The following is a 22,384-nucleotide window of genomic DNA, read 5'->3' as shown; positions in this document are numbered from 1 at the left end:
TAAGTGGCTGACTCAGACAGGAAGTGACTACAGTGTGACCCTCACTGATAAGAAATTATAACTATAAAACACTTTCCTAGCAGAAAATGGCTTCTGTGGGCAGGAAAGAGATAAAAAGGGTCAATAGTTCATAGGTTTTAGCTCTGGCATACTTCAATGAATGTGTCATTGAGCAAAAACAATAAAACAGTTAAAACTTAAAAAGTAGATTTAAACATAAAATAAAACTGTGGCATATCTTAAAAAGTCATTTTTAGGAAAAAGAAGATAGATATAATTGTTTGTTTCATTCGTTTATTTTCTCTTTGGGTGTCCTTTAAAACTGAGGGTACCTCTGGCTACCTAATGCTAAAGGCCCATACTCACGGGGGAAGGCCGTCGCCGCAACCGCGTGGCACGCGCGTGTTGCGACGACAGTTCCCCCGTGTGTATGATGCGCGCGCCCCGAACCGTCGCCCGTCGGAGCTGTCGCCAGGCGATTGACATGTTCAATCGCCGGCTACAGTCGTCGCCGCAACCTCGCCGGAACTGTCGCTAGCCCCGCATGTGTATGCGGGCTAGCGACAGCTACCCACACACACCACACGGAGCTTCCGGCGGGGGGGAGGAAACTCAGCGACAGCTTCCGCCGCATCGCTAATCCCTCTGCTGCCGTGTGGATGCAGAGGGATTTGGCGACGAGCTGTCGCCGAACTGCCGCCGAACTGTCGCGCACACGCTCCCGTGTGCGGCGACAGCTACAATTGTACCCCCGTGGGTACTTAGCTTTAGGGACATGTGTAGCTATAAAGGGCAAGGGAAGTAATGGAGAAGTGACAGCTGGGACAGCCAGCACACCTGTGGTGCCGTTTGAAGGGTTTGTTTTGTAGGTTCATGGAGGGCAAAGTCTAGGGTGCCAGCACATCTGTGCCTATAGGTTCCTGTGACGTAAATCCAGTCCTGCCTTTAAGTCATAATCACTCAGGGTCACTTTGGCTCTGACAAGCACTGTCCTGGTGTTGTCTCCTCCCGCCCCTTCTAATACTGGGCATACACGGTGCAATAGTTCTTATCAATCGAGCCGCTGATGGCTCGATTGATAAGATCCAACCTGTCCGATACCCCGCCGGATTGATTCTGTGCTCAATACCGGTGGGGAGAATAATGGAAATAAACAAAGCGCTGATTAAAAGCGCCGGCGGGGACGAGTGGGAATCGATCCGCGCGCCCTCGCGGACGAGCGGGGATGCGCCGGCATAGAGCCAGCGGCTCGAAGCCGGCGCAGAATTGCACCGTGTATGCCCAGCATTACACTCCATAATAACATTCCCTGTGTTTCTCCCACAGTGCTCACAGTTCACAGCTGCTGTATGCTTTCCATAGTGTTTATTTTCCAAGTTACAATGGTCATTTAGCAGCACTGCTGTTTGCAAAATATACCCCAACTACATTTAACTGTCTTTCATCATTTCTTTGTATAGTGGAGCTCTCTTTTTTATATATGTATTTATTTATATTAGAATTTATATAGCGCCAACATATTACGCAGTGCTGTACAGAGTATATTGTCTTGTCACTAACTGTCCCTCAGAAGAGCTCACAATCTAGTCCCTACCATAGTCATATGTCTATGTATGTATTGTGTAGTGCATGTATCATAATCTAGGGCCAATTTAGGGGGAAGCCAATTAACTTATTTGTATATTTTTTGGGATGTGGGAGGAAACCCACACAGACACGGGGAGAACATACAAACTCCTTGCAGATGTTGACCTGGCTGCGATTTGAACCGGGGACCCATCAATGCAAGGCGAGAGCGCTAATCACTACGCCACCATGCTGCTCTCTGTACTATATGTGCAATGCAACCGTGTGCTACTGTTTTAAAAAAAAATACTCCAGTTAGTGTATAATGATAGTAACACAGTCCATCCAGTTATACACGGGGATCTGTGAGTTACTTAGTGTAGCAGTTTCAACTAAGGGCCCATTTCCATCATGTACGAAGTGTTTCCCCGTATCCGAGCCGGACGGGAATCGCTGCCTATTCTGTCAGTAGCATGCCGCCTAAATCATATGCCAGTGCAATCCTAGATGGCATGCCGCTGTTTTTCGTGGAACGGCTATAGCCAATTCAGAAACGGACGCAGCAGTGGAAATAAACCTTTAGTGTTCCTGTTGTCACTCAGCAGAACTCCAACCTGAACGTCAGTGCTAATGTAAAAAAATGGTAATAATTTACTACACAAAGTGTTTAAATGCTTAGTTTGCATAGAGTATTACTTCCAAGTTAGTGCTGCATGCTTCCCTACTTACAGTATATATACATGTATAGCTGACCTATTGCTGCACCTCATTCTTACTGGCCATGCCTAAATTAAGGTTGAACAATCCCAACTCACTTGAAGTTGTCATTTGTCATGATAATGATAGAATCTACCAGAGGTCAAAGCTACAATGTGTCCAACCGATCAAAATTTTAATACATTTCTCACCAAAATCAATCAAAATAATCGCTCTGGCATGCTGGAAAGAGCTTGCTCAAATGAGGGCGGTCAAAGCATTCGATTCCTAAACGATCGATAAACCACCGGTCAGTGGTTCACCATGTTTAATGTGGCATTGAAGTGGTGCTGAAGCTCACCTGTGTCCCACTTTTTCTGTGTCCCGTGTCTTCTCTCCATCGTCGCCAGCCACCTGTTACTCGTGACCTGACTACATGTATGCCAGGTCGGCATCTACTGCACCTGTGCTAGCGCCACTGGTGACTGTGCTCACGTGGTCTGGAGCGTTCTGCAGAGTATGCTGCGCAGTATGCTCCAGACTACGTGAGCGCGATCACCAGCTGCGCAAGCGCAGTAGATGCCAACATGGCGAGGTCGGCATCTGCACTGGAGGGGACCCCAGGCCACTGGCAGGAAGTGGATGCGGTGAGGGCACAGGACGGCTGCCAGGGGCTGGAGCAAGCCCCAGGTAAGTAGATCTTTTTTTTACTAAATCCTCAGGGAGTGAAAAATATACCTGGCCTAAAATGAATTCAATTGGAAAGGTGTACAGTATGCTGAGGACACCCATACTTTGGCCGATTTCCACTAGTGCCAAATTTAGCACGAATCTGCAGTGTTTCCCCACAGATGAGAGGGGCAGGGGAACATCCCTAATGCCGAGTACACATCATGCAATTTCTTGTCAGATAGATGGGTCTAATCGATTATTTCCAACAGGTCCAATCTGATTTCCGATCGTTTTACTGATTGATTATCCGATCACTTCTATCGACTAGACCCATATAACTGATAGGAAATTGCATGGTGTGTACCTACCAAGGTCTTGCCCTCCAGATCACACTGAGGTGAGACTCTGGATGGCATACTGGAGATTTCTGCTGAAGCTCTGGAAAAGTGGAAATGTTTGCTTTGTCACCTTATCAGCAGCCTTTCCCTCTCACAGCCAGGTAATTTGCTAGTTTACACAAGAAAACAATGGGAAGTTGTGTAAAGTGGATTTATTCTAATGACATTGCAGATTGCTTTAGAAGAACAAAGGCACTGAAATTTGACTAGCCCTGGGCTCTTATCTGTTGTGTAGATCTACAATATAAATAAATCACTGAGCACATGGTGTTATTACCTTAAACTATTTACCAATGACCTCCTAGTACTTATATCCAAATACACATTTTATTTACCTGTTGTTATTTTAGCAGGTTACTTACATGTGCAAAGGAAGGGAAATTAGGAACTTAACATTTAGCTAGGTGAATATTTACAAAACAGGCACAGCTAATGGCATGTGAGGACAGGTTGAGAAAACACTAAAGCCTTGTGCACAAGTAGAGCAAACGGGGAACAGAGGCGCCAGCAGGGTAAAAGTGGATAAAACCTTTAAAATTTGCTTGGAGGAAGCGGTGGACTTACCTCCATAAAGCAGACACGAAAGACTGTCTGTATAATAGTAATCACATTTATTATATAGTACCACAAAAGTGCAACGCGTTTCGCATGCCACGCCCGCTTCATCAGGCAATAAACGTGGGGACAAACTGTGGACAAGAGACAGTACACAAGTAGAGGGAAAGTCGCCCATCATTGCATGGCAGACACTGTACAGACACGTTGCTAGCCTGCAGTTCTGTTCCTATGCAGGTGGAGGGGCTGCCAACGGAGTAGCACGGGAGGGATTTCACACAGTTGGTGGGGTAAATGGAGAGAACAATGTTCTCGGCTGTCACTCAGGCGGATCACTGGCCAAGCACTGCTGTGCACATGCTGGATTCTCAGCAGAGGTCGTCATTATCGTCTGTCTCCACCTAGTTTTATCTAGTGTGTGTACAGGGCTTAAAGGAGTCGTCAAGCAACTCCTGCTACCCATAATACTATTTACCCAGGGCTTCCTCCAGCCCCTGGCAGCCGCTAGTCCCTTGCTGCAGCTCCGCTGGCCCCCGTTCGACGGTGCGCAGGACGACCTCCAGGTTATCCTCTACTGAGCCTGCGCAAGCGCCACTGTCAATTACCTCCATGTGGTTGAACGTACTGCGCAGGCGCAATAGTTCTGTGCCTGCGCACTACGTTCTGGACCACGTGGAGGTGATTGACAGAGGCACTCACGCAGGCGCAGTAGAGGATGACCTGGAGGTTGTCCTGCGCACCGTCGAACGGGGGCCAGCGGAGCTGCGGTGAGGGACATAGTGGCTGCCAGGGGCTGGAGGAAGCCCCGGGTAAGTAGTACTATGGGTAGCAGGAGTTGCTTGATGACTCCTTAAGGGCTCGTTTCCACTAGTGCACTGAGCGGGTGGGCGGGATCGCAGGCGAATCCCATGAGCCGTGCCATGCACGGCTATGGGATTAGCAGCCTCCGCCGCGAATTCTGCGGGGGGTTCCGGCCGAATCGCTCCCGCAAGCAATTCGGCCGCGGCGCCGCCATCCCCTATGGCAGAGTTTCCCCGTGCGATTCATGTGCGGGGAAACTCTGCGGAATCGCGGCGGAAACCGCGATAGTGGAAACGGGCCTTTAAGGTAAAGGAAATCTATCAGAAGAATGCAGAAAAGAAGTTCTTGGAGTTAAAGTGAACCTGAAGTGAGGAAACTCACTTCAGGTTAGATACTTACCTAAGTAGAGGGAAGGATCTGGATCACACAAAGCCTTCCCAGGCCTCTGTCTGTCCTCTCATTCCACTGCTGTCCCCCATTGAATAAGAACTTGCTTCCCTGAGTGTGGTGGAACAGCGGGACAGAGAGATGAGATCCAGAGTCTTCCCTCTACATAGGTATCTAACTTTTTTTTCTGGCCCACCAGGTTCACTTTAAATTGGCCATACACACTGACGGAATTAGGTTGGCCATACACAGGGGCGTAGCAATAGGGGGTGCAGAGGTAGCGACCGCATCGGGGCCCTTGGGCCAGAGGGGCCCCGAAGGGTCCACCCTCTATCACAGTATTAGCTCTCTATTGGTGCTGTGCTGGTAATAATCACTTCTATAGATGCTTTGAATAGTAGTAATCCTTAACACACTGTTCCCCAACCCTTTCTTGCACCTCTGACACTGGGGTTGTCCTTGGCAGGTTTTGGTGCGCCGTATCAATTGTTATGTATAGAGTGCTTGGGGGGGCCCCATGTAAAACTTGCACCGGGGCCGACAGCTCTTTAGCTACGCCACTGGCCATACACATCGTGATCATTGGTGAATCAAGTAAATTACCAATATCTACCTGATATTATTTGTTTAATAGAGAGATGAGAGACAGACCAAACTTTCTTCTACCACCCTACTTTTCCAAATGTATTCCCCTTATATTGAATGTTTTCTTCCATTTCTTCCTAGTCAGGTGCTGTCCCCCACTTCCCACCTTCACACTCACGTTTCCATTTGAATCCTGGTGTTCTTAACCACTTGAGGACCCACCCTTTACCCCCCCCTTAAGGACCAGCGACGTTTTAGCTGATCTGTGCTGGGTGGGCTCTGCAGCCCCCAGCACAGATCAGGGTGCAGGCAAAGCGACCAGATCGCCCCCCTTTTTTCCCCACTAGGGGGATGATGTGCTGGGGGGGTCTGATCGCTCCTGCCTGATGGGTGTTTCGGGGGGGGGGGGGGGGCGGCACCTCAAAGCCCCCCTCCGCGGCGAGATTCCCCCCCTCTCTCTCCTCCCTGTTCCCCCTGGTGATCTGGGCTGCACAGGACGCTATCCGTCCTGTGCAGCCAGTGACAGGCTGTCCCCTGTCACATGGCGGCGATCCCCGGCCGCTGATTGGCCGGGGATCGCCGATCTGCCTTACAGCGCTGCTGCGCAGCAGCGCCGTACAATGTAAACAAAGCGGATTATTTCCGCTTGTGTTTACATTTAGCCTGCGAGCCGCGATCGGCGCCCCGCAGGCTATTCAAGGAGCCCCCCGCCGTGAATTGACAGGAAGCAGCCGCTCGCGCGAGCGGCTGCTTCCTGATTAATTAGCCTGCAGCCGGCGATGCAGAACTGCGTCGCTGGTCCTGCAGCTGCCACTTTGCCGACGCGCGGTATGAGTGCGCGGTCGGCAAGTGGTTAATCTAGAAGCTCCGTTTTACATTTTTAAACCTCTCTCATTGTAAAGCAGCAACCCTTAGCTGTGGCCTATGTGGCTATAGCAGAAATCTGGCCTTGTGCGCAACAACTTTGCCCAATTATATTATACCAGATTTAAGTAGAAATATGGTTTAAAAGACTATGGAATCCCGTAGTCTTATTCTGGTTTAAAAGGTTAAAAATCTAATTTTAAAGTTTTGACTGTTTGAGGTGATTGATGTTTTTATATGTCCCCTGCCCTCACAAATGATGTTCTCAGCAACACAGGCGTTATATCAGCTGTAATTATTTAGCAGTGAGAATTTTGTAGTGCTCTAGAGAAACTGTCAGTCCACTATTGGGGAATCGATCCGGCGGGTCATCGGACCTGTCGGAAATGATCAATCGAGCCATCAGCGGCTCGATACACGTGTATCCCCAGCATTAGATCCTTCATCTTGCAAGATTAAAGTCCTGGGACAACCAAGGTTTGGAAGACATTTTCAGTCTCCTGTACAAGCTCGGTGGCCATACATCAGACACATCTTAACCTTGGAAATAGGCAAGAGCTGTTGGAATGAGGCAGAACTGAAAGGGTGGAAAATAAATTTGAAACCATAAGGCTTTCTTTAGAACCGTTTCTCTCCACATTATTACAAAATGTGTCCTACTGTCCTTTCATGAAAGATTGTTTTTGCCATGTGTTCTGAATAACATCATCTCAAGTACCCCCCTGGATACAAGAAGCATTTCCATGTAAATATTGAGAGCTTCTAATAATGATACTTTTATCCATAGACCCTGAACAAACAAGCAGATCAGATGTTTCTGACTGAAGTATGACTGCATTTGCAGCAAGCTTGTTTCAGGTGTGTGATTCAGAACCAGAAAGATCAGCAGGACTGCCAGGCAACTGGTATTGTTTAAAAGGACATACATCTGGCAACCTCCATATATCTTTTACCTCAGGTTTCTTTTATGCTAGGTACACACAATACAATTTTTTGACAAATTTACTGTCAGATCAATTATTTCCGACTGGTCTGATCTGATTTCCGATCGATTTTCAGATCGATTTTCCATTCACTTCTCTGGAAAATCGATTGGAAAATGGACCGAAAATCAAATTGGACCTGTTGGAAATAATCGATTCAACAGTAAATATGTCAGAAAATTGTATTGTGTATACCTAACATTTAAGCATTCCTTAATGCTTTTAATAAAATAACAAGACTGGTCTGGGCTTATTTATGCTTTTTTATTTCAATACTCACTGTTATAGATTGAAAGTTCAATTATCCCCTAAACCCAGCATAAGTATCCCCTGAGGTATTTGTACCACATGATGAGGACCTAGGCCAGGGGTAGGGAACCTATGGCTCGGGAGCCAGATGTGGCTCTTTTGATGGCTGCATCTGGCTCACATACAAATGAGTAGGGGTTGATTCACTACGCTACACTGCTCAAGCAGCACAGCTTAGTGTGGCAGCACAAATACAATTTTCAAGTAGGCACGCTACTGTCATGTGACAAGCAGCCTATTGGGCCAATCAAATTGCGGGGATCTCATCCTACAAAGTGAATCAACCCCCAAGTCAGCTAGATAATTGAACAAGCTGTTAGTCGGTATTTCTCCTGTCTGGCTCTCGTGGAAATTGCTGATGTTGCTGAAACCCAAGAGAAGCTGAAGACGTGTCTGACATTTCCGCTGCCCGGCGGATCAACTGTGTACACATCACCATGGCAACAGGGACGTGAGCCCTACTGTCCCAGTTTGAAACATATTGTATGGCTCTCACGGAATTACAGTACATTTCAAAATATGTGGTGTTTATGGCTCTCTCGACAAAAAAGGTTCCTGACCCCTAACCTAGGCACTGACTAGAGCATACATGTCAAACTCCGGCCTGTGGGCCAAATCTGGTCCTCAGAGCCATTAAATTTGGCCCTCAAGTGGTTTCCCCACTTTGCATTATGTTTGACCCACTCTAGACCACCAGGGAAGCTATACTGGAGGTGAAGCCCTATAACACCAGAGAGGCAATACTGGGGAGGTAGGGGGAAAGCACTAAACACTAGGGAACTGTATAGGGGAGGGGAGGGGCCTCTAGACACCAGGAAACTGTGTAGGGAAGAGAGGACCACTAGATGCCAGGGAACTGTATAGGGATTGGAGGGGGTCATTAGACACTTGGGAAGTTTATAAGGGAGGTAGGTGGCCAGTGGACATTGAGGTTGGCCTGCGACTAGGTCCCAGTGTACATTTTCGGCTCCCCTTTGTATTTGAGTTTCACATTCCTGGACTAGAGCATAAGCCAGAGCACAGTCCAACCTGATGTTTCCTCTATCCTTGGCTAATGGCCAAGGAATGTTGCTGGTCTATTCATTGCCTACACCTTGTACTTCAAATATGACAGATCAAGAAGTTACTATGTTACAGTATACTTATAGGTAGCTTTATTAGTAGCTTTATAGGTAGCTTCTTCTATTTTTCACTAAACACTTGTTTAAAAAATGTTACATATGTATCCTTATCTGTAAGTTAAAAATATCATCATTTTTAAATGCCCCATGATGCCATATCAGTTATACATTTACAGAATAACATAAAGTTTTATAATAAACTTTTTATAGTCTAAAAATAAAACTTACAAGAAAAAAATGAAGCACACATACACGCACATAATCTCATATCATTATTGAGGTGTGCTCATTGTGAAACATTGTTTTATTACAGCAGCTACAGAGAGGTATAACTGTCACCTACACTTACCTCTTCCCAGACAAACAAAGCTTAAAGAGGAACTCCAGTGAAAATAATGTAGTAAAAAAGTGTTTCATTTTTACAATAATTATGTATAAATGATTTAGTCAGTGTCTGCCCATTGTAAAATCTTTCCTCTGCCTGATTTACATTATGACATTTATCATATGGTGACATTTTTACTGCTGGCAGGTGATGTCAGTGGAAGTAGCTGCTGCTTGCTTTTTTGGAAATTGGAAACAGCTGTTATTTCCCACAATGCAACAAGGCTCCCACAATGTGATGTCAGGACCATGATCCTGACATCATACTGTGGAAGGGGTTTGGCCACAATATCAGCCATACAGAGCTGCCCCTTTATGATCCGTATGTGAAAAGGAAAAGATTTCTCATTTGAAAGGGGGTACTGATTGGGAGGAAGTTTAATTCTTGGTTACGGTTTCTCTGCCTCTTGCACACTACATGCATTTCTGATTCCCGATTTGCGAATTTGACCCATTTTTACATGCGATTCCGAATTTTAATTGATTCCGACTTTAAATTGGTCCAGCATGCTGCGTTTTTCTGCGTTTTTCTTTTTGTGTTGATAGCATCTAGGGAAAAACTGAATCGGAAACCGCAAATCGGAATCGCAAATCGGATTTGCGGCCTCTTGCACACTACATGCTATTCCGATTTTTTATGCGATCCGATTTTTTATTCCGATTAAAAAAAGTACTGCATGCTGCTACGTTTTTTAATCGGAATCAAAAATCGGATCATATTAAAAAAAATCTGAATTGCATGCAGTGTGCAAAAGACCTCAAGGAGTTCATTTTTCAAGGGATTTTCTAGGATCAGAAGTAAAGCCACTGCTGCACAGCCTCCTGGTAGCAGAGACCTGCAATCTAATATCAGATTTGCTAGAACCAGTTTTCATATAGAATGAGACATTTAAGTATCTGAATTCTAAGTTTAAAAATCGGTCCCTTTAGTTATGATCCTTGCCCAGATGTTCCTCCTATGTGGGCAGTGGCTCAATCTCATCGGACATCCCATCCAAAAATCATAGGGCCACAAAATACAATTTTGATGCGGCCCCTGACTCTAATTTCATGTGAGCAATAGCACCCTCCCCTATAAATGTGAGTAGACACAGTAAAAGGCAGCACATTGGGGTAGTGGACGTAGGTCTTCTTTATTCTCATCCTTTCACTTGTATCTCATCTATATTATAACCTTTGCATTTTAACCTATATGCTTCCTACTATACAATTCTTTGCACTTTACTTGAACTGTGTTTTTATTAGATAGCCCATTGTTGCACAATTTTGTACTATTACTATTACTTAATAAGTATCTGCTATTAGTTTGACCCTTTTTGAGGCAGCTATTATAAATCCTTTTAGGAGGTATCTTATTTGGTCTGTTGTTATACAGATATATTATATAACTACCCCCCTTATATTGTTGGAATATGAGAGACACCACTTGCCACCTTCTTTGTTGACATTTTAATTGTTTTTACCTTGTTTTGTGGTTATGTATAATAAAGATTTTCTGTGACATTTGACAATATATGATTAGTCTGGTGCTTTTTCAAAAGGGTACTTTTTCTTTGTAAAATTACTGTATGTGGTTGCTATGCCCTTAGCACATTCTGGTCTGGGATTTAAAAGTCATATTGTGTATTATTGACATGGTGCTGGTCCAAAGTGTTTATGTGAACATGTGACTGCAATCACACAGCCAATAAGTCACACGCCCTTCAGCAGCCTCTGATCTTGTGTGATCTAAGTGAGGACGTCAAAACCAACAACAACAACATAATAGCACACATTATGTAATGGCTCTGTATCATTCATGATATTCTGACAGCATATACCTGAGTTGAGATCTCTAGAGAAGCCTTAGGGCCAGTTCACATTGGGTGCTTGCCACTTCCCAGCGATTGCGTTCGGGTCCACGATAGTGATTCGGGGGCAAAATCTTGCGATTTCATCGTGACTTGCGCTTGTGATTCCTGTCAATGGAACGAGAATCACAGCACAATCGCCCCAAAGACACTGCATGCAGCGTTTTTGCGATTGACCGAAATCACAAACACCGCAGTGTGAAGGTATCCATAAGGATACAATAGTAGCAGCGCTTTGCTGATTGCAAAGTGCTAAAAAAAAGCGCCAAGTGTGAACCAGCCCTTAAAGAGGGACTGTAACCAATGATTGAACTTCATCCCATTCACTAGCTGATACCCCCTTTCCAATGAGAAATCTTTACTTTTTCTCAGACAGATCATATGGTGGCCCTGTGTGGCTGATATTGTGGTGAAACCCCTCCCACAGTGTGATGTCATCACTGACATCACACTGTGGGAGCCTTGTTGCATTGTGGGAAATAACAGCTGTTTCCAACTGCCAAAAAAGCAAGCAGCAGTTACTTCCACTGACATCACCTGCCAGCAGTAAAAATGGCGCCATGTGACACATTTCAGAATGTACATCAGGGAGAGGATGATTTTACAATGGGCAATCATTGACTAAATCATTTATAAATAATAATTGTAAAAATTAAGCATTTTTAATCACATTATTTTTACTACCGTTCCTCTTTAAGTCCTATGCTGGGGATACACGGTACGTTTCTGTACCGTGTATCGACCAGCTGATCCGGCCAGCTGATAATATTCAGCTGGCCCGATCATGCCGCTCGACCCGCGCCCGCTCGAATCCCGCCGGCGGACAATGGCAGGGAATCGAGCGGTGATAAGGGAGCGCCGGCGGGGAAGAGCGGCAATCGATCCGCGCGCACACGCGGACGAGCGGGGATGCGCCGGCATCGAGCCGCTGGCTCGATCCGGCGCATAAAACGAGCCGTGTACGCGCGGCATTATACACATTGAGGGATTGCTGTTGCCTGGCAGTTATCAGGACACAATCCATCGGGTGACAGTGCATAGTCAATTCTACATAAATGGCTTGTAATGTGTCTGTTGCTTTGGAAGGGGTTGGAGGCAGAACGAGTGGCACAGTTTACCCCATGTGGGATGAGTGGGAAGAACAATGCACTAGTTGCTTGCTCGGGCGTCAGTCAGCCGCTGTACACATGCTGGTTTCACTCAAGATTCTTGGCCAAGGCGGTCTTTATGGTCTGCCATGGCCAAGTTTAATCCAATGTGTGTATGGGTATTTAGTAAATCATTGACTAGATGCACTTCCTCTGCCTCTCTGGTATCTCTGGAGAAAAAACAAAGCATTGTGACTGGAAAATACTACTAAAAAAGAATCAACACCAAAAAAGCAGGGCCGGTTTAAGCCACACAGGGACGAAGTAACTTGGGGCCCCCCTACATCCCCCCTCCTTCCCCCAGCAAAGTCAGCCCCCGAACCGACTGCTGCCCCTCGTGGTCTCGCATAGACTTCTCCCATGGCCCCCGCACATTGTGTAGCTCAGCTGCCTTGTAATAACTCACCTGTACCATCTGCTCCATCCTGTACTTTGCCTTCAGCCCTGCTGCCTGTGTCTCCTCCATCCGGCACATGCTTCGTGTAAATAACATGCACAGGGTCATAGAGACAGGCAGCGTGGCTGGAGAGGGAGTACAGGATGGAGCTGCTGCAGGGACAGGTGATTTATTACAAGGCAGCTGGGTAGGGATGTAACTACATCAGGCCCCTCTGCAGAGGTTTGTTGGTGGACACCCCCCCTTGGACCAGAACAGTGACATACCAGCAGAATCAATCAGTAAAGAAACTAAGAGTGTCGCCCAAGAATGTCCCACAAAGCTATGTATGCCATGTTCCAACAAGCTATTCAGTCAACTATTCAGACATTTAAAAAAATCACCAGGATTGCACTTTTATTTAGCTTTCCTGTATGACAAGAAGACACAGCCAGCACGAGGGGAAGAGGGAAACAAAGGTGAATGAGGGAGGGCAGGTGCACAACAAGAGGGCTTCTGAGCGTTTTTCAAATCAACAGTGATTTGGAAAGCACTTGGCTAATGTTATCCTATGACAGTGTTCTCACAGCAGCGTTGTGATTTTTTCAAAATCACAAACAAGCATTTTTTTGAGCGATTCATTCAAAAATCGCTCTGAAAATCGTTTCATAAAATCGCAGTCACAAATTGCTATCCATTGCTATTGCGATTTTGGCATGTACTAGCCCAGAGAGAGGAGGAGTGGAGAGAAATTGAGAATAGCCTGAGATGGAGCAGAGAGTTTATCTGTATTGCAGTCCCACATCACACAGAGGCTACTTGCCTGTAATAGGATTCCTGTCCCTGTCTCTCACACAAGTCAGAAAGCAGCCCTCCTGAAGTCTAGGGACTGTCAAAAACTTTTCAACTTGTATAACACCTTATCCACACATGCAGTCATAACAATGGGGAGAGACAAGACAGATGTTTGCCCACTGACCCTATAGGCAAGCTCTGCATGATGCTGTGTATATTTACCAGCTTGCCTGCCCTCTAATTGCACTTTTATCAGCTAGCCTTGTGTTTCACATTGCCTTACAACAACAAACCTGAATACACCAGACCAGCCCTAATCACTGAGTGAAAGGTGGCCTGGGGGGAGATGGCCCCCCTTCCCCCCTGGCCAGTGTGGGTCTGCCTGCAGCTGAGCTGAACATGCAGGCATATGGGAGCCCAGCAGAGGTCAGAGGCCCCGGGGCATTTGCCCCTTTTGCCTCTATGGTAGTGCTCTGCCCTGCAAAAAAGACAGGATTATTGGATAAAAACAGCTAAATAGTAGCTTATCAGTGTATCCGACATATAAACTTTAAATGTCAACAGCTCAAATAAGGCAAAAGAATTATAGTATTTCTTTTGACTAGTTCAAAATATTAACTTGATTTCCTTTCCTTTTTTATAGGTTTTGTACAATGTTTTTGATTCCTTTGTATCTATTGGAGGTCCGAATGTGACGGGAGTAGATTGTGTTAAAGGAGTGGGTAAGTATTTATATCTCAGACCCAAAATTATATATTTTAGACTGCTTTTATTTTGTCTATGGGAATTGCAATTATTTGTTTGGAACTGTTGTGCCATTGAAGACTGATCTATTTCAAATGTGATATCATAGCCATAGATTCTGCAGTCACATGGTATATGTATATGGCCAACGACACTTCAGCTGCAGACTAATAAACCCCCCTATAGATTTTTTATGTCCCATGCTGGCTTCCTAGTGTGCTTTGGGTTCAACCCTTTACCTCAATAATTTACATTTGTGGTGGCATTTTGTGGCACACCTGTTCCTTCACTATATCATCTGTCTGTTTTCTCTGCCCGAGGACAACTACATACTGAAGCTCTGAAAAGAACAAGAATCCCAAAATATAAAAATGTAATTTTTTTTTCATGGTATACTGTACTGTATATACGATTGTCTAACGCATACTTGAAGTGACAGAGTGACAGGATGAGTTAATTTTGGGTACATATAGTACCAATCCTACTTAGAACTTGTTTGTGTTCCTTTCCATGTATTTATTTTAATTTCAAGAGTTAATAAGCTAGTGCGTTATAAACTCGCTCCAACAGTTTTTCACACACATTCACAACGTTATGCCCAAACAGAATATAGACCTGATTGGTAAACTGATCTGTAGTAGCTATAAACTAAAATGAACAAGGCAAAATAACAATAAATGCTAATATTTCTAGAACTTTGAATGTGGCTAGGCTGCAATTCATTAGTTTATTATTACTGTTTTATTATTATTATTATTATTGTTTTCATAAGTCCCTGACATTCTTAATCATCACAGTATACAGTAGGTGGGCATGCTGTGTTTTGAAATTCTGCCTTGCTTTACCTGTGAAAGGAGCATATCAGAGGGACACTTCTCTAGTTTTATCCGTCATATCTGAGATATTTACAAAACACTGTCATTAAAAGGGTTGAATACATTTGCAGTATTAGAAAAAAAATCACTTTTTTATTTTTAAATCTGTACTTATTTAATTTTTATCAGTTTTATCAGTTTCTTTCTCCTGTATGACTTATCTTCTGATTCTAATGGACCAATAGGAATGCTAAACATCAAATTCAAATATTGAATTTCATGTCATTAGAATATATTGCTGCTAAATTGGTCCACACTAGGGATCTATAATGCCTAGTACACACCATACAATTTTCTGTTAGATTTTTCTGTAAAGGTGTGTACACACACACTACTGGTAGCAACAATGGGTCCGCTGGACCCTCCCACTGGGCGGACGTTCAACCGACAGTATTTGATAAAGTATTATTTCTATTTATTTTTTATATTTTGTTAGATTTTTATTTTTCATAAAGATTTACCATATTTTTTGGACTATAAGACACTCCAGACCATAAGACCCACCTAAGTTTAGAGGACAAAAAAACAAGGAAAAAAAATATATACACTGCTCAAAAAAAGGGAACACATAAAGGAAACCAGAGATGATTAACTGTTTTATACATACCTGGGGCTTCCTCCAGCCCCATCCGCACAGATCGCTCCCACGTCACCATCCACAGCCTTCTTCAGCTCCTGTACTGGGTCCCGTAACTTCAGTCGGTCAGGGCCAGCCTGTGCAAGAGAAGTGTGCCCTCTATGTATCTCTTCGGCGGCTATGCAGTACTAATCTCCCTCGTATGCTCAGACTGCCCGCGACTGGCAGAAGATCCGGGACCCGGTACCGGAGCTGGAGAAGGCTGAGGAAGGCGGCGTGGGAGCGATCCGTACGGATGGAGCTGGAGGAAGCCCCAGGTATGTATAAAACTTTTACTATGCTTTGTCTCTGGTACTCTTTAACCACTTGAGGACCCACCCTTTACCCCCCCTTAAGGACCAGCGCTGTTTGTTGGGATCTATGCTGGGTGGGCTCTGCAGCCCCCAGCACAGATCAGCGGGCACGCAGAGCGATCAGATCGCCCCCCTTTTTTCCCCCCTATGGGGATGATGTGCAGGGGGGGTCTGATCGCTCCGGTCTGCAGGCATGTTGCGGGGGGGAGGCACCTCAAAGCCCCCCTCCGCGGCGAAATCCCCCCCCTCCTCCCTCTCCTACCTGTCATGCCCAGTGATCTGGGCTGCACAGGACGCTATCTGTCCTGTGCAACCAGTGACAGGACGTCCCCTGTCACATGGCGGCGATCCCCGGCCGCTGATTGGCCGGGGATCGCCGATCTGCCTTACAGCGCTGCTGCGCAGCAGCGCCGTAGAATGTAAACAAAGGAGACATGTGTCTCCTACGTTTACATTTAGTCTGCGAGCCGCGATCAGCAGCTCGCAGGCTATTCACGGAGACCCGCTCCGTGATCTGACAGGAAACGGCCGCTCGCGCGAGCGGCCTTTCCTGATTAATTAGGGAGGCACCTGGCGACGCAGAAATGCGTCGCTGGTCCTCCAGCTACCACTTTGCCACCGCACGGTATGAGTGTGCTGTCGGCAAGTGGTTAAAGAGACACTGAAGCGAAAAAAAAAATATGATATAGTGAATTGGTGGTGTACTATGAATAATTACTAGAAGATTAGCAGCAAAGAAAATATTCTCATATTTTTATTTTCAGGTATATAGTGTTTTTTCTAACATTGCATCATTCTATAATATGTGCAGATTACACAACACTCAGCATTCAAAATGATTCTTTCAGAGCAGTCTATGAACTAATGACCTCTCCTCTGGCAGAGAAAAAGTAAATAGTTCAGGAACAGTTGAGATAATAAAAGTCAAAAAACAGCCCTCTCCACGACTTTGAAAGTCGTAGAGCTTAATAGCTTTTTTGCATAGAGATAACAACTGGAGTTTCTTAATTCTTCCCGTACTGGAAACAATTAGACTGATGTATCTGATCTTAATGTTTTATTTCTTAGCTGTACTACACATACAAATCATAATATCATAATTTTTTTTCCGCTTCAGTGTCTCTTTAAGGGCATTTCATCAAAACTGGATCAGCCTGTAGTATTTTTTTTCCACTTTAATTTTGAGTGTGACTCCAAATCCAGACCTCCGTGGATTGATAACTTTGATTTCCATTGAAATTTTTTGTGTGATTTTGTTGTCAGCACTTTCATCTATGTAAAGAACGAAGTATTTAATAAGAATACTGTATTTCATTCATGCAGACCTAGGATGTCTTATTTTTGTGTTCTCTTTATTTTTATGAGCAGTGTACTAAACCTGGTGCATCTATGGTGCAGGGGCATCTTGTGGAGCTTGCCCTCCCTCCCCCCAAACCGTCTCCATAATCTCCCAGTTACAGTCATTCCCATCCCCCAGTTACAGTAATCCCCTAATTCAAGCAAAAACAGGAGATTTGGGTTGCAGTAGAACTGCAACAAAGTGGAACACTCCAGTGTTCTGCAACTAGAACTACAGCCTATGCAGATCAATTGGAAGACCAAAAACCTGTCAGTGTAAGAACAACAGGACAGCGCATCAACGCAAGCAAAGTAGTCAGTGCATAGCTAGCACAAACCATCAGTCACAACACTCTTGATGTTACTCATAACTGTTGTACTTTTTGTGTCATGCCATCACAGTCCTTATTGTGATCATCGGTCTTCACCTGGCCATCTGATGCCTTTCAGCCACCAGGCAAGGCTATTAAGATTCAGCTGGTGTCTGTTCAAAGCTACCTCTAGGAGGACTGGGACAGAAGGAAGGTCCATTTGGCAATATTGGCAGGGGACCAAATGGAAGCCCCTCACATCACATAAGGAGAGCCGCTCACAGCAGCCATGAGGCAGACATTCAACAGGCGTCGCTGTTCACCTCCGCCATGCAGCTCTGCCCTCCACTTCCTGGTAGGTCCTCCCTGTGAGCTCCATCTGCGGCAAGAAAATCTGTAACATGTATTAATTGGCTGTCCACTGCTTGATATCCCAGGTGAAGGGAGAGAGGGAGCTGGGTGGCTAATGTTCCAGCGAGTGTGCATGGAGAGCTGTGCATGGAGTGCCCTCTCTCCCTTCACCCAGCATGTCAGCGGGTAGACAATTAAAAGCTGCTGGATCTTGTCCCCACAGATGGAGCTCACAGCCTCTGCGCTATGCACAAACTGCTACATTAGTGGCTCAGCTCTCTCTCTTCCTTCACCCAGCATGTCAGCGGGTAGACAATTAAAACATGTTATGGTATATATTAGGTACACACAATGATTTTCTGGCAGATCAATTATTTCCAGCATGTCCGATCTGATTTGCAATCGATTTTCTAATCCATTTTCCATAGAATTGGAATGGAAAATCGATTGGCAAATCGATCGGACATGCTGGAAATAATCGATCTGGCAGGAAATCTGCAAGAAAATCTCATTGTGTGTACCTAGCATAACAGATCTCCCTGCAGACAGTGCTCACAGACTCTCTGTCTCCAGTCTGCTCAGGCTGTAAAGTTGCTGCAGGAGACAGTGGACCAGGCCAAATTTGTAGCATTCGGACTATAAGACACACTCCCACCTGTCAAAATACCCTTTCCGCTATATGAGTTCAGATTAAAAGCAATAGATTCAAAACGTCTACATTCCCGATGTAGACACCAGCTGGAACACTTTAGCAAAATGCATGCAAATGAAATGTAAATAAAGTACCAGGATCAGATGTCTCACACCCAAGAGTCCACAAGGAACTTGGCTCAGTCATTTCCAAGCCACTGTGTACAGTTACTAAAGACTCTCGCATAATGTTCTGGCTTAAAGCAAATTAATGCAATGCCAACATTTGAAGAGGAATCAAGGTCTTCATGAAATGACTGCAGATTTCTGTTCTATGAAAGAGATTTTAAGAGTTAAATGATTACTTACTGTGAGGAATATATGAAAAAATAAAGCAATGGCTAATCCAGGTTTATAAAATACAGATTTAAAGAAATATATTTCTTTATTATTTTTTTAATGGTAATGTTAGTTGAAATCCAGGAAGAGGTAAAGCTGTAAACATAATATACTTGGATTTCACAAAACTAATTTACAACATAGAACCGCACAAATGCCTTGTTAGTTAATAATATATATATATAGTATTTTTATTTTTTGTTTTTTTTTCCTACTGAAAAATGTGCTTAATTGGCTGTAATTTGACTTAAAGGATGGGAGGAAACTGGTTATAAATATAAAAGTACAAAAATATAAATTTTATTGATCACCAAAATACAAAAAAATATATATATATCAATTTAAAATTGACCAGAACACACATACGGGTAGACTGCCTCAGAATCAATGAGATAAGACCTAGAATAACAAAACTAGTTAGTTCTTTGTTGTCGGGGATCCCCTAGAAAAAATTCCAAGCTTCAATATGTAGGTGATGCACAACATGATCAGATGATGCCATTCATTTCAGTGAATCAAAGAAGAGGAGACCAGCATCGTCAGGGACACCTGTACTTGTTAGTATACACCTCAGTGGGAGTGTGTGAAGACTCTGGGAGGAGGGCAGCTAATGAATACATAATGAGCAAGAGAAGGGAGGGGGAACACAAGAGTCAGGGAGGATATGATGTCAGCATTAGCTTGGCAAGATGGCCACTGCCTAGAATAGGATTATCTGCTTTTCCTTTATAAAATTCACTTGAATCATTACGTGGATAGCACAATACATCTGTTATGTAAGTAGAAGTAGTATTTATCGACTTATATATGTGTTTTTTATTTCTAGGTCAGCATGGGTGTCACTTGTTCTTTAATGAGATTTACATTGTCCTAGCATTTGACTAGACCTAGAAAGCCCTAGAAAATGCCAAGGACAGTCTACAATAATGCTGAGAACATACAATGCAATTTCCCGTCTGATCGACGGATAATAGGACAGGAAGTTGTAGTGTGTGTACATGTCCAAACTGCTCCCGATCAACATGTTGGAAATAATCACCCGATTTCCGCCAATCAGACGGGAAATTGCATCGTGTATACCCACCATCAGGATCAGCCCTTATACCCAGAGGCCGTCCTGCTATGACACCGCCTGAACGACATGCGTCAGGTGGGGTCATCTACGGAGCGGCATCCAGCTTGCCCCCCTCCCCGATCACAGCTCCTTTACCTCCTAGAGTTGGCGGCCATCCTCCTCCACCACATTAACCGTCGCTTTCTTATCAGCTTCTTCGCTGCATGCCCGGCGTGACTGACAGAGAGCAGACCAGCTCCTCCTAGTAGCGGCGCATATACAGGAAGTACTTACTTCCTGTATATGTACTGTCACTCCTCTCTGGCTGTCTCCAGGAGATAAAGGAGTGGCATCCGGGGAGAGAAGGGGGCAGGATGCCTATACTGGGAGCACCTACCTGGATAACCTATACTTGGGGCAACTATACTGGCTACCAATACTGGGGGCACCTACCTGGCTAACCTATACTGGGGAAAGCTATACTGGTTTCCTATACTGGGGGCAACGATACTAGCTACCTATACTGGGGGCACCTACCTGACTAACCTATACTGGGGAAACTATACTGGCTACCTATACTGGGGGCAACTATACTAGCTACCTATACTGGGAGCACCTAGCTGGCTAACCTATACTGACTACCTATACTGGGGGCAACTATACTAGCTACCTATACTGGGGGCATTTACCTGGCTACCTATACTGGGGAAACTATACTGGCTACCTATACAGGGGACACCTGGATAACCTATACTGGGGGCACTTATACTGGCTACCTATATTGGGGCCACCTATTTGGTTAACCTATACTGGGGGCAACTATACTGGTTACCTATATTGCGGGCAACTATACCTGGCTGACCTATACTGGGGCAGGGATGCCTGGCTACCTATACTGGGGGCAACTATGCCTGGCTACCTATACTTGGGCACCTATACCTGGATACCTATACTGGGGGCACCTATACCTGGCTAACCTATACTGGGGCAAGTATGCCTAGCTACCTATACTGGGGGCTTCTATGCCTGGCTAACCTATACTGGGGGCACCTATACATGGCTATACCTGGATAACCTATACTTGGCTACCTATACTGGGGGTACCTATACCTGGCTTCCTATACTGGGGCACTTATACTTGGATACCTATACTGGGGGCACCTATACCTGGCTACCAGCTGTAATGTGCAGTGCAAATTGTCAGGTGCTGTGCGATCATTCCAAATCAGGAGGAGGACATACTGCATCCTCACAAGTTTGTCTCAGGCAGTAAAAAGTCTAGATCTGGCCCTGCTTATACCACATAGGGTGAAATTACGCAGGTGTTGGTTTGTTCAGTCCATGGCCTAAATTTATGCACGATGAGCAATTTAGCAACAGTTTTTCTTTAACGTTAATTCTTTTTTTTTTGTTCCCTTCCCAGCATCAGGATCAGCCTTTATACCCAGGGGCCGTCCTGCCATGACACCGCCTGAACGACATGCATCAGGCGGGGTCATCTATGGAGCAGCATCCAACCCAACCCCTCCCTCCCCAACCACAGCTCCTTTACCTCCTGGCAGGGCCGGGCCGAGGCATAGGCTGGAGAGGCTCCAGCCTCAGGGCGCAGTGTAGGAGGGGGCGCAGAATTCATTCAGCTCTCATTCCTAATTCTGTTTGAAGCAGAAAGAAATAAGAAAAGGGGATACATGGCAGTGACTGCAAGCCAGATAACTAGAGATTAAGGTGTTGGGGAGGTTGTGGGCCCTGTGGCGCCTATTAGTCTAATAGCAATCAGTGTTTGATGGCTCGGGTGGCAGGGATGGAGGGGCGCACTTTGGTGTCTCAGCCTTGGGTGCTGGAGGACCTTGTCCCGGCTCGGCCTCCTGGAGTTGGCGGCCATCCTCCACCACCACATTATCCCTCGCTTTCTGATCAGCTTCTTCGCTGCATGCCCGGCGCGGCATGCAGCAGAGATCGCAGTATTGATGACCCGCCCGCCTGCAGACAAAGAGAGCACACCAGTTCCTCCTAGTAGCGGTGCATATACAGGAAGTACTTACTTCCTGTATACGCACCGTCACCATGTGAGCCGCTCTCCTCTCTGACTGTCTGCGGGCAGGCGGGACACCATGCTGGGCTTGCAGCGAAGAAGCTGATCAGACAGCGAGGGACAATGTGGTGGAGGAGGATAGCTGTAGACTCCAGGAGGTAAAGGAGTAGTGTCCGGGAAGAGACGGGGGCAGGATGCCTATACTGGGAGCACCTACCTGGATAACCTAT

The 22,384-nt window shown here is 45.3% G+C and overlaps 1 protein-coding gene across 2 annotated transcripts in view; it reads left to right on the top strand.

The window, feature by feature from the left end:
* SLC9A3 (solute carrier family 9 member A3) overlaps positions 1-22,384 on the top strand; it is a 178,622-nt gene that overhangs the window by 87,209 nt on the left and 69,029 nt on the right. For both annotated transcript variants that reach the window (XM_068236599.1, XM_068236598.1), the window contains exon 4: positions 14,134-14,212. In XM_068236599.1, the coding sequence (XP_068092700.1) occupies positions 14,134-14,212 (79 nt within the window). The remainder of the gene's footprint in view (positions 1-14,133; positions 14,213-22,384) is intronic.

The sequence above is a fragment of the Hyperolius riggenbachi genome, chromosome 5 (assembly GCF_040937935.1).
Source record: "Hyperolius riggenbachi isolate aHypRig1 chromosome 5, aHypRig1.pri, whole genome shotgun sequence".
NCBI lineage: Eukaryota > Metazoa > Chordata > Amphibia > Anura > Hyperoliidae > Hyperolius > Hyperolius riggenbachi.
The sequence above is the reverse complement of the archived record's forward strand: the minus strand, read 5'-3'. Positions and strand labels throughout refer to the sequence as shown.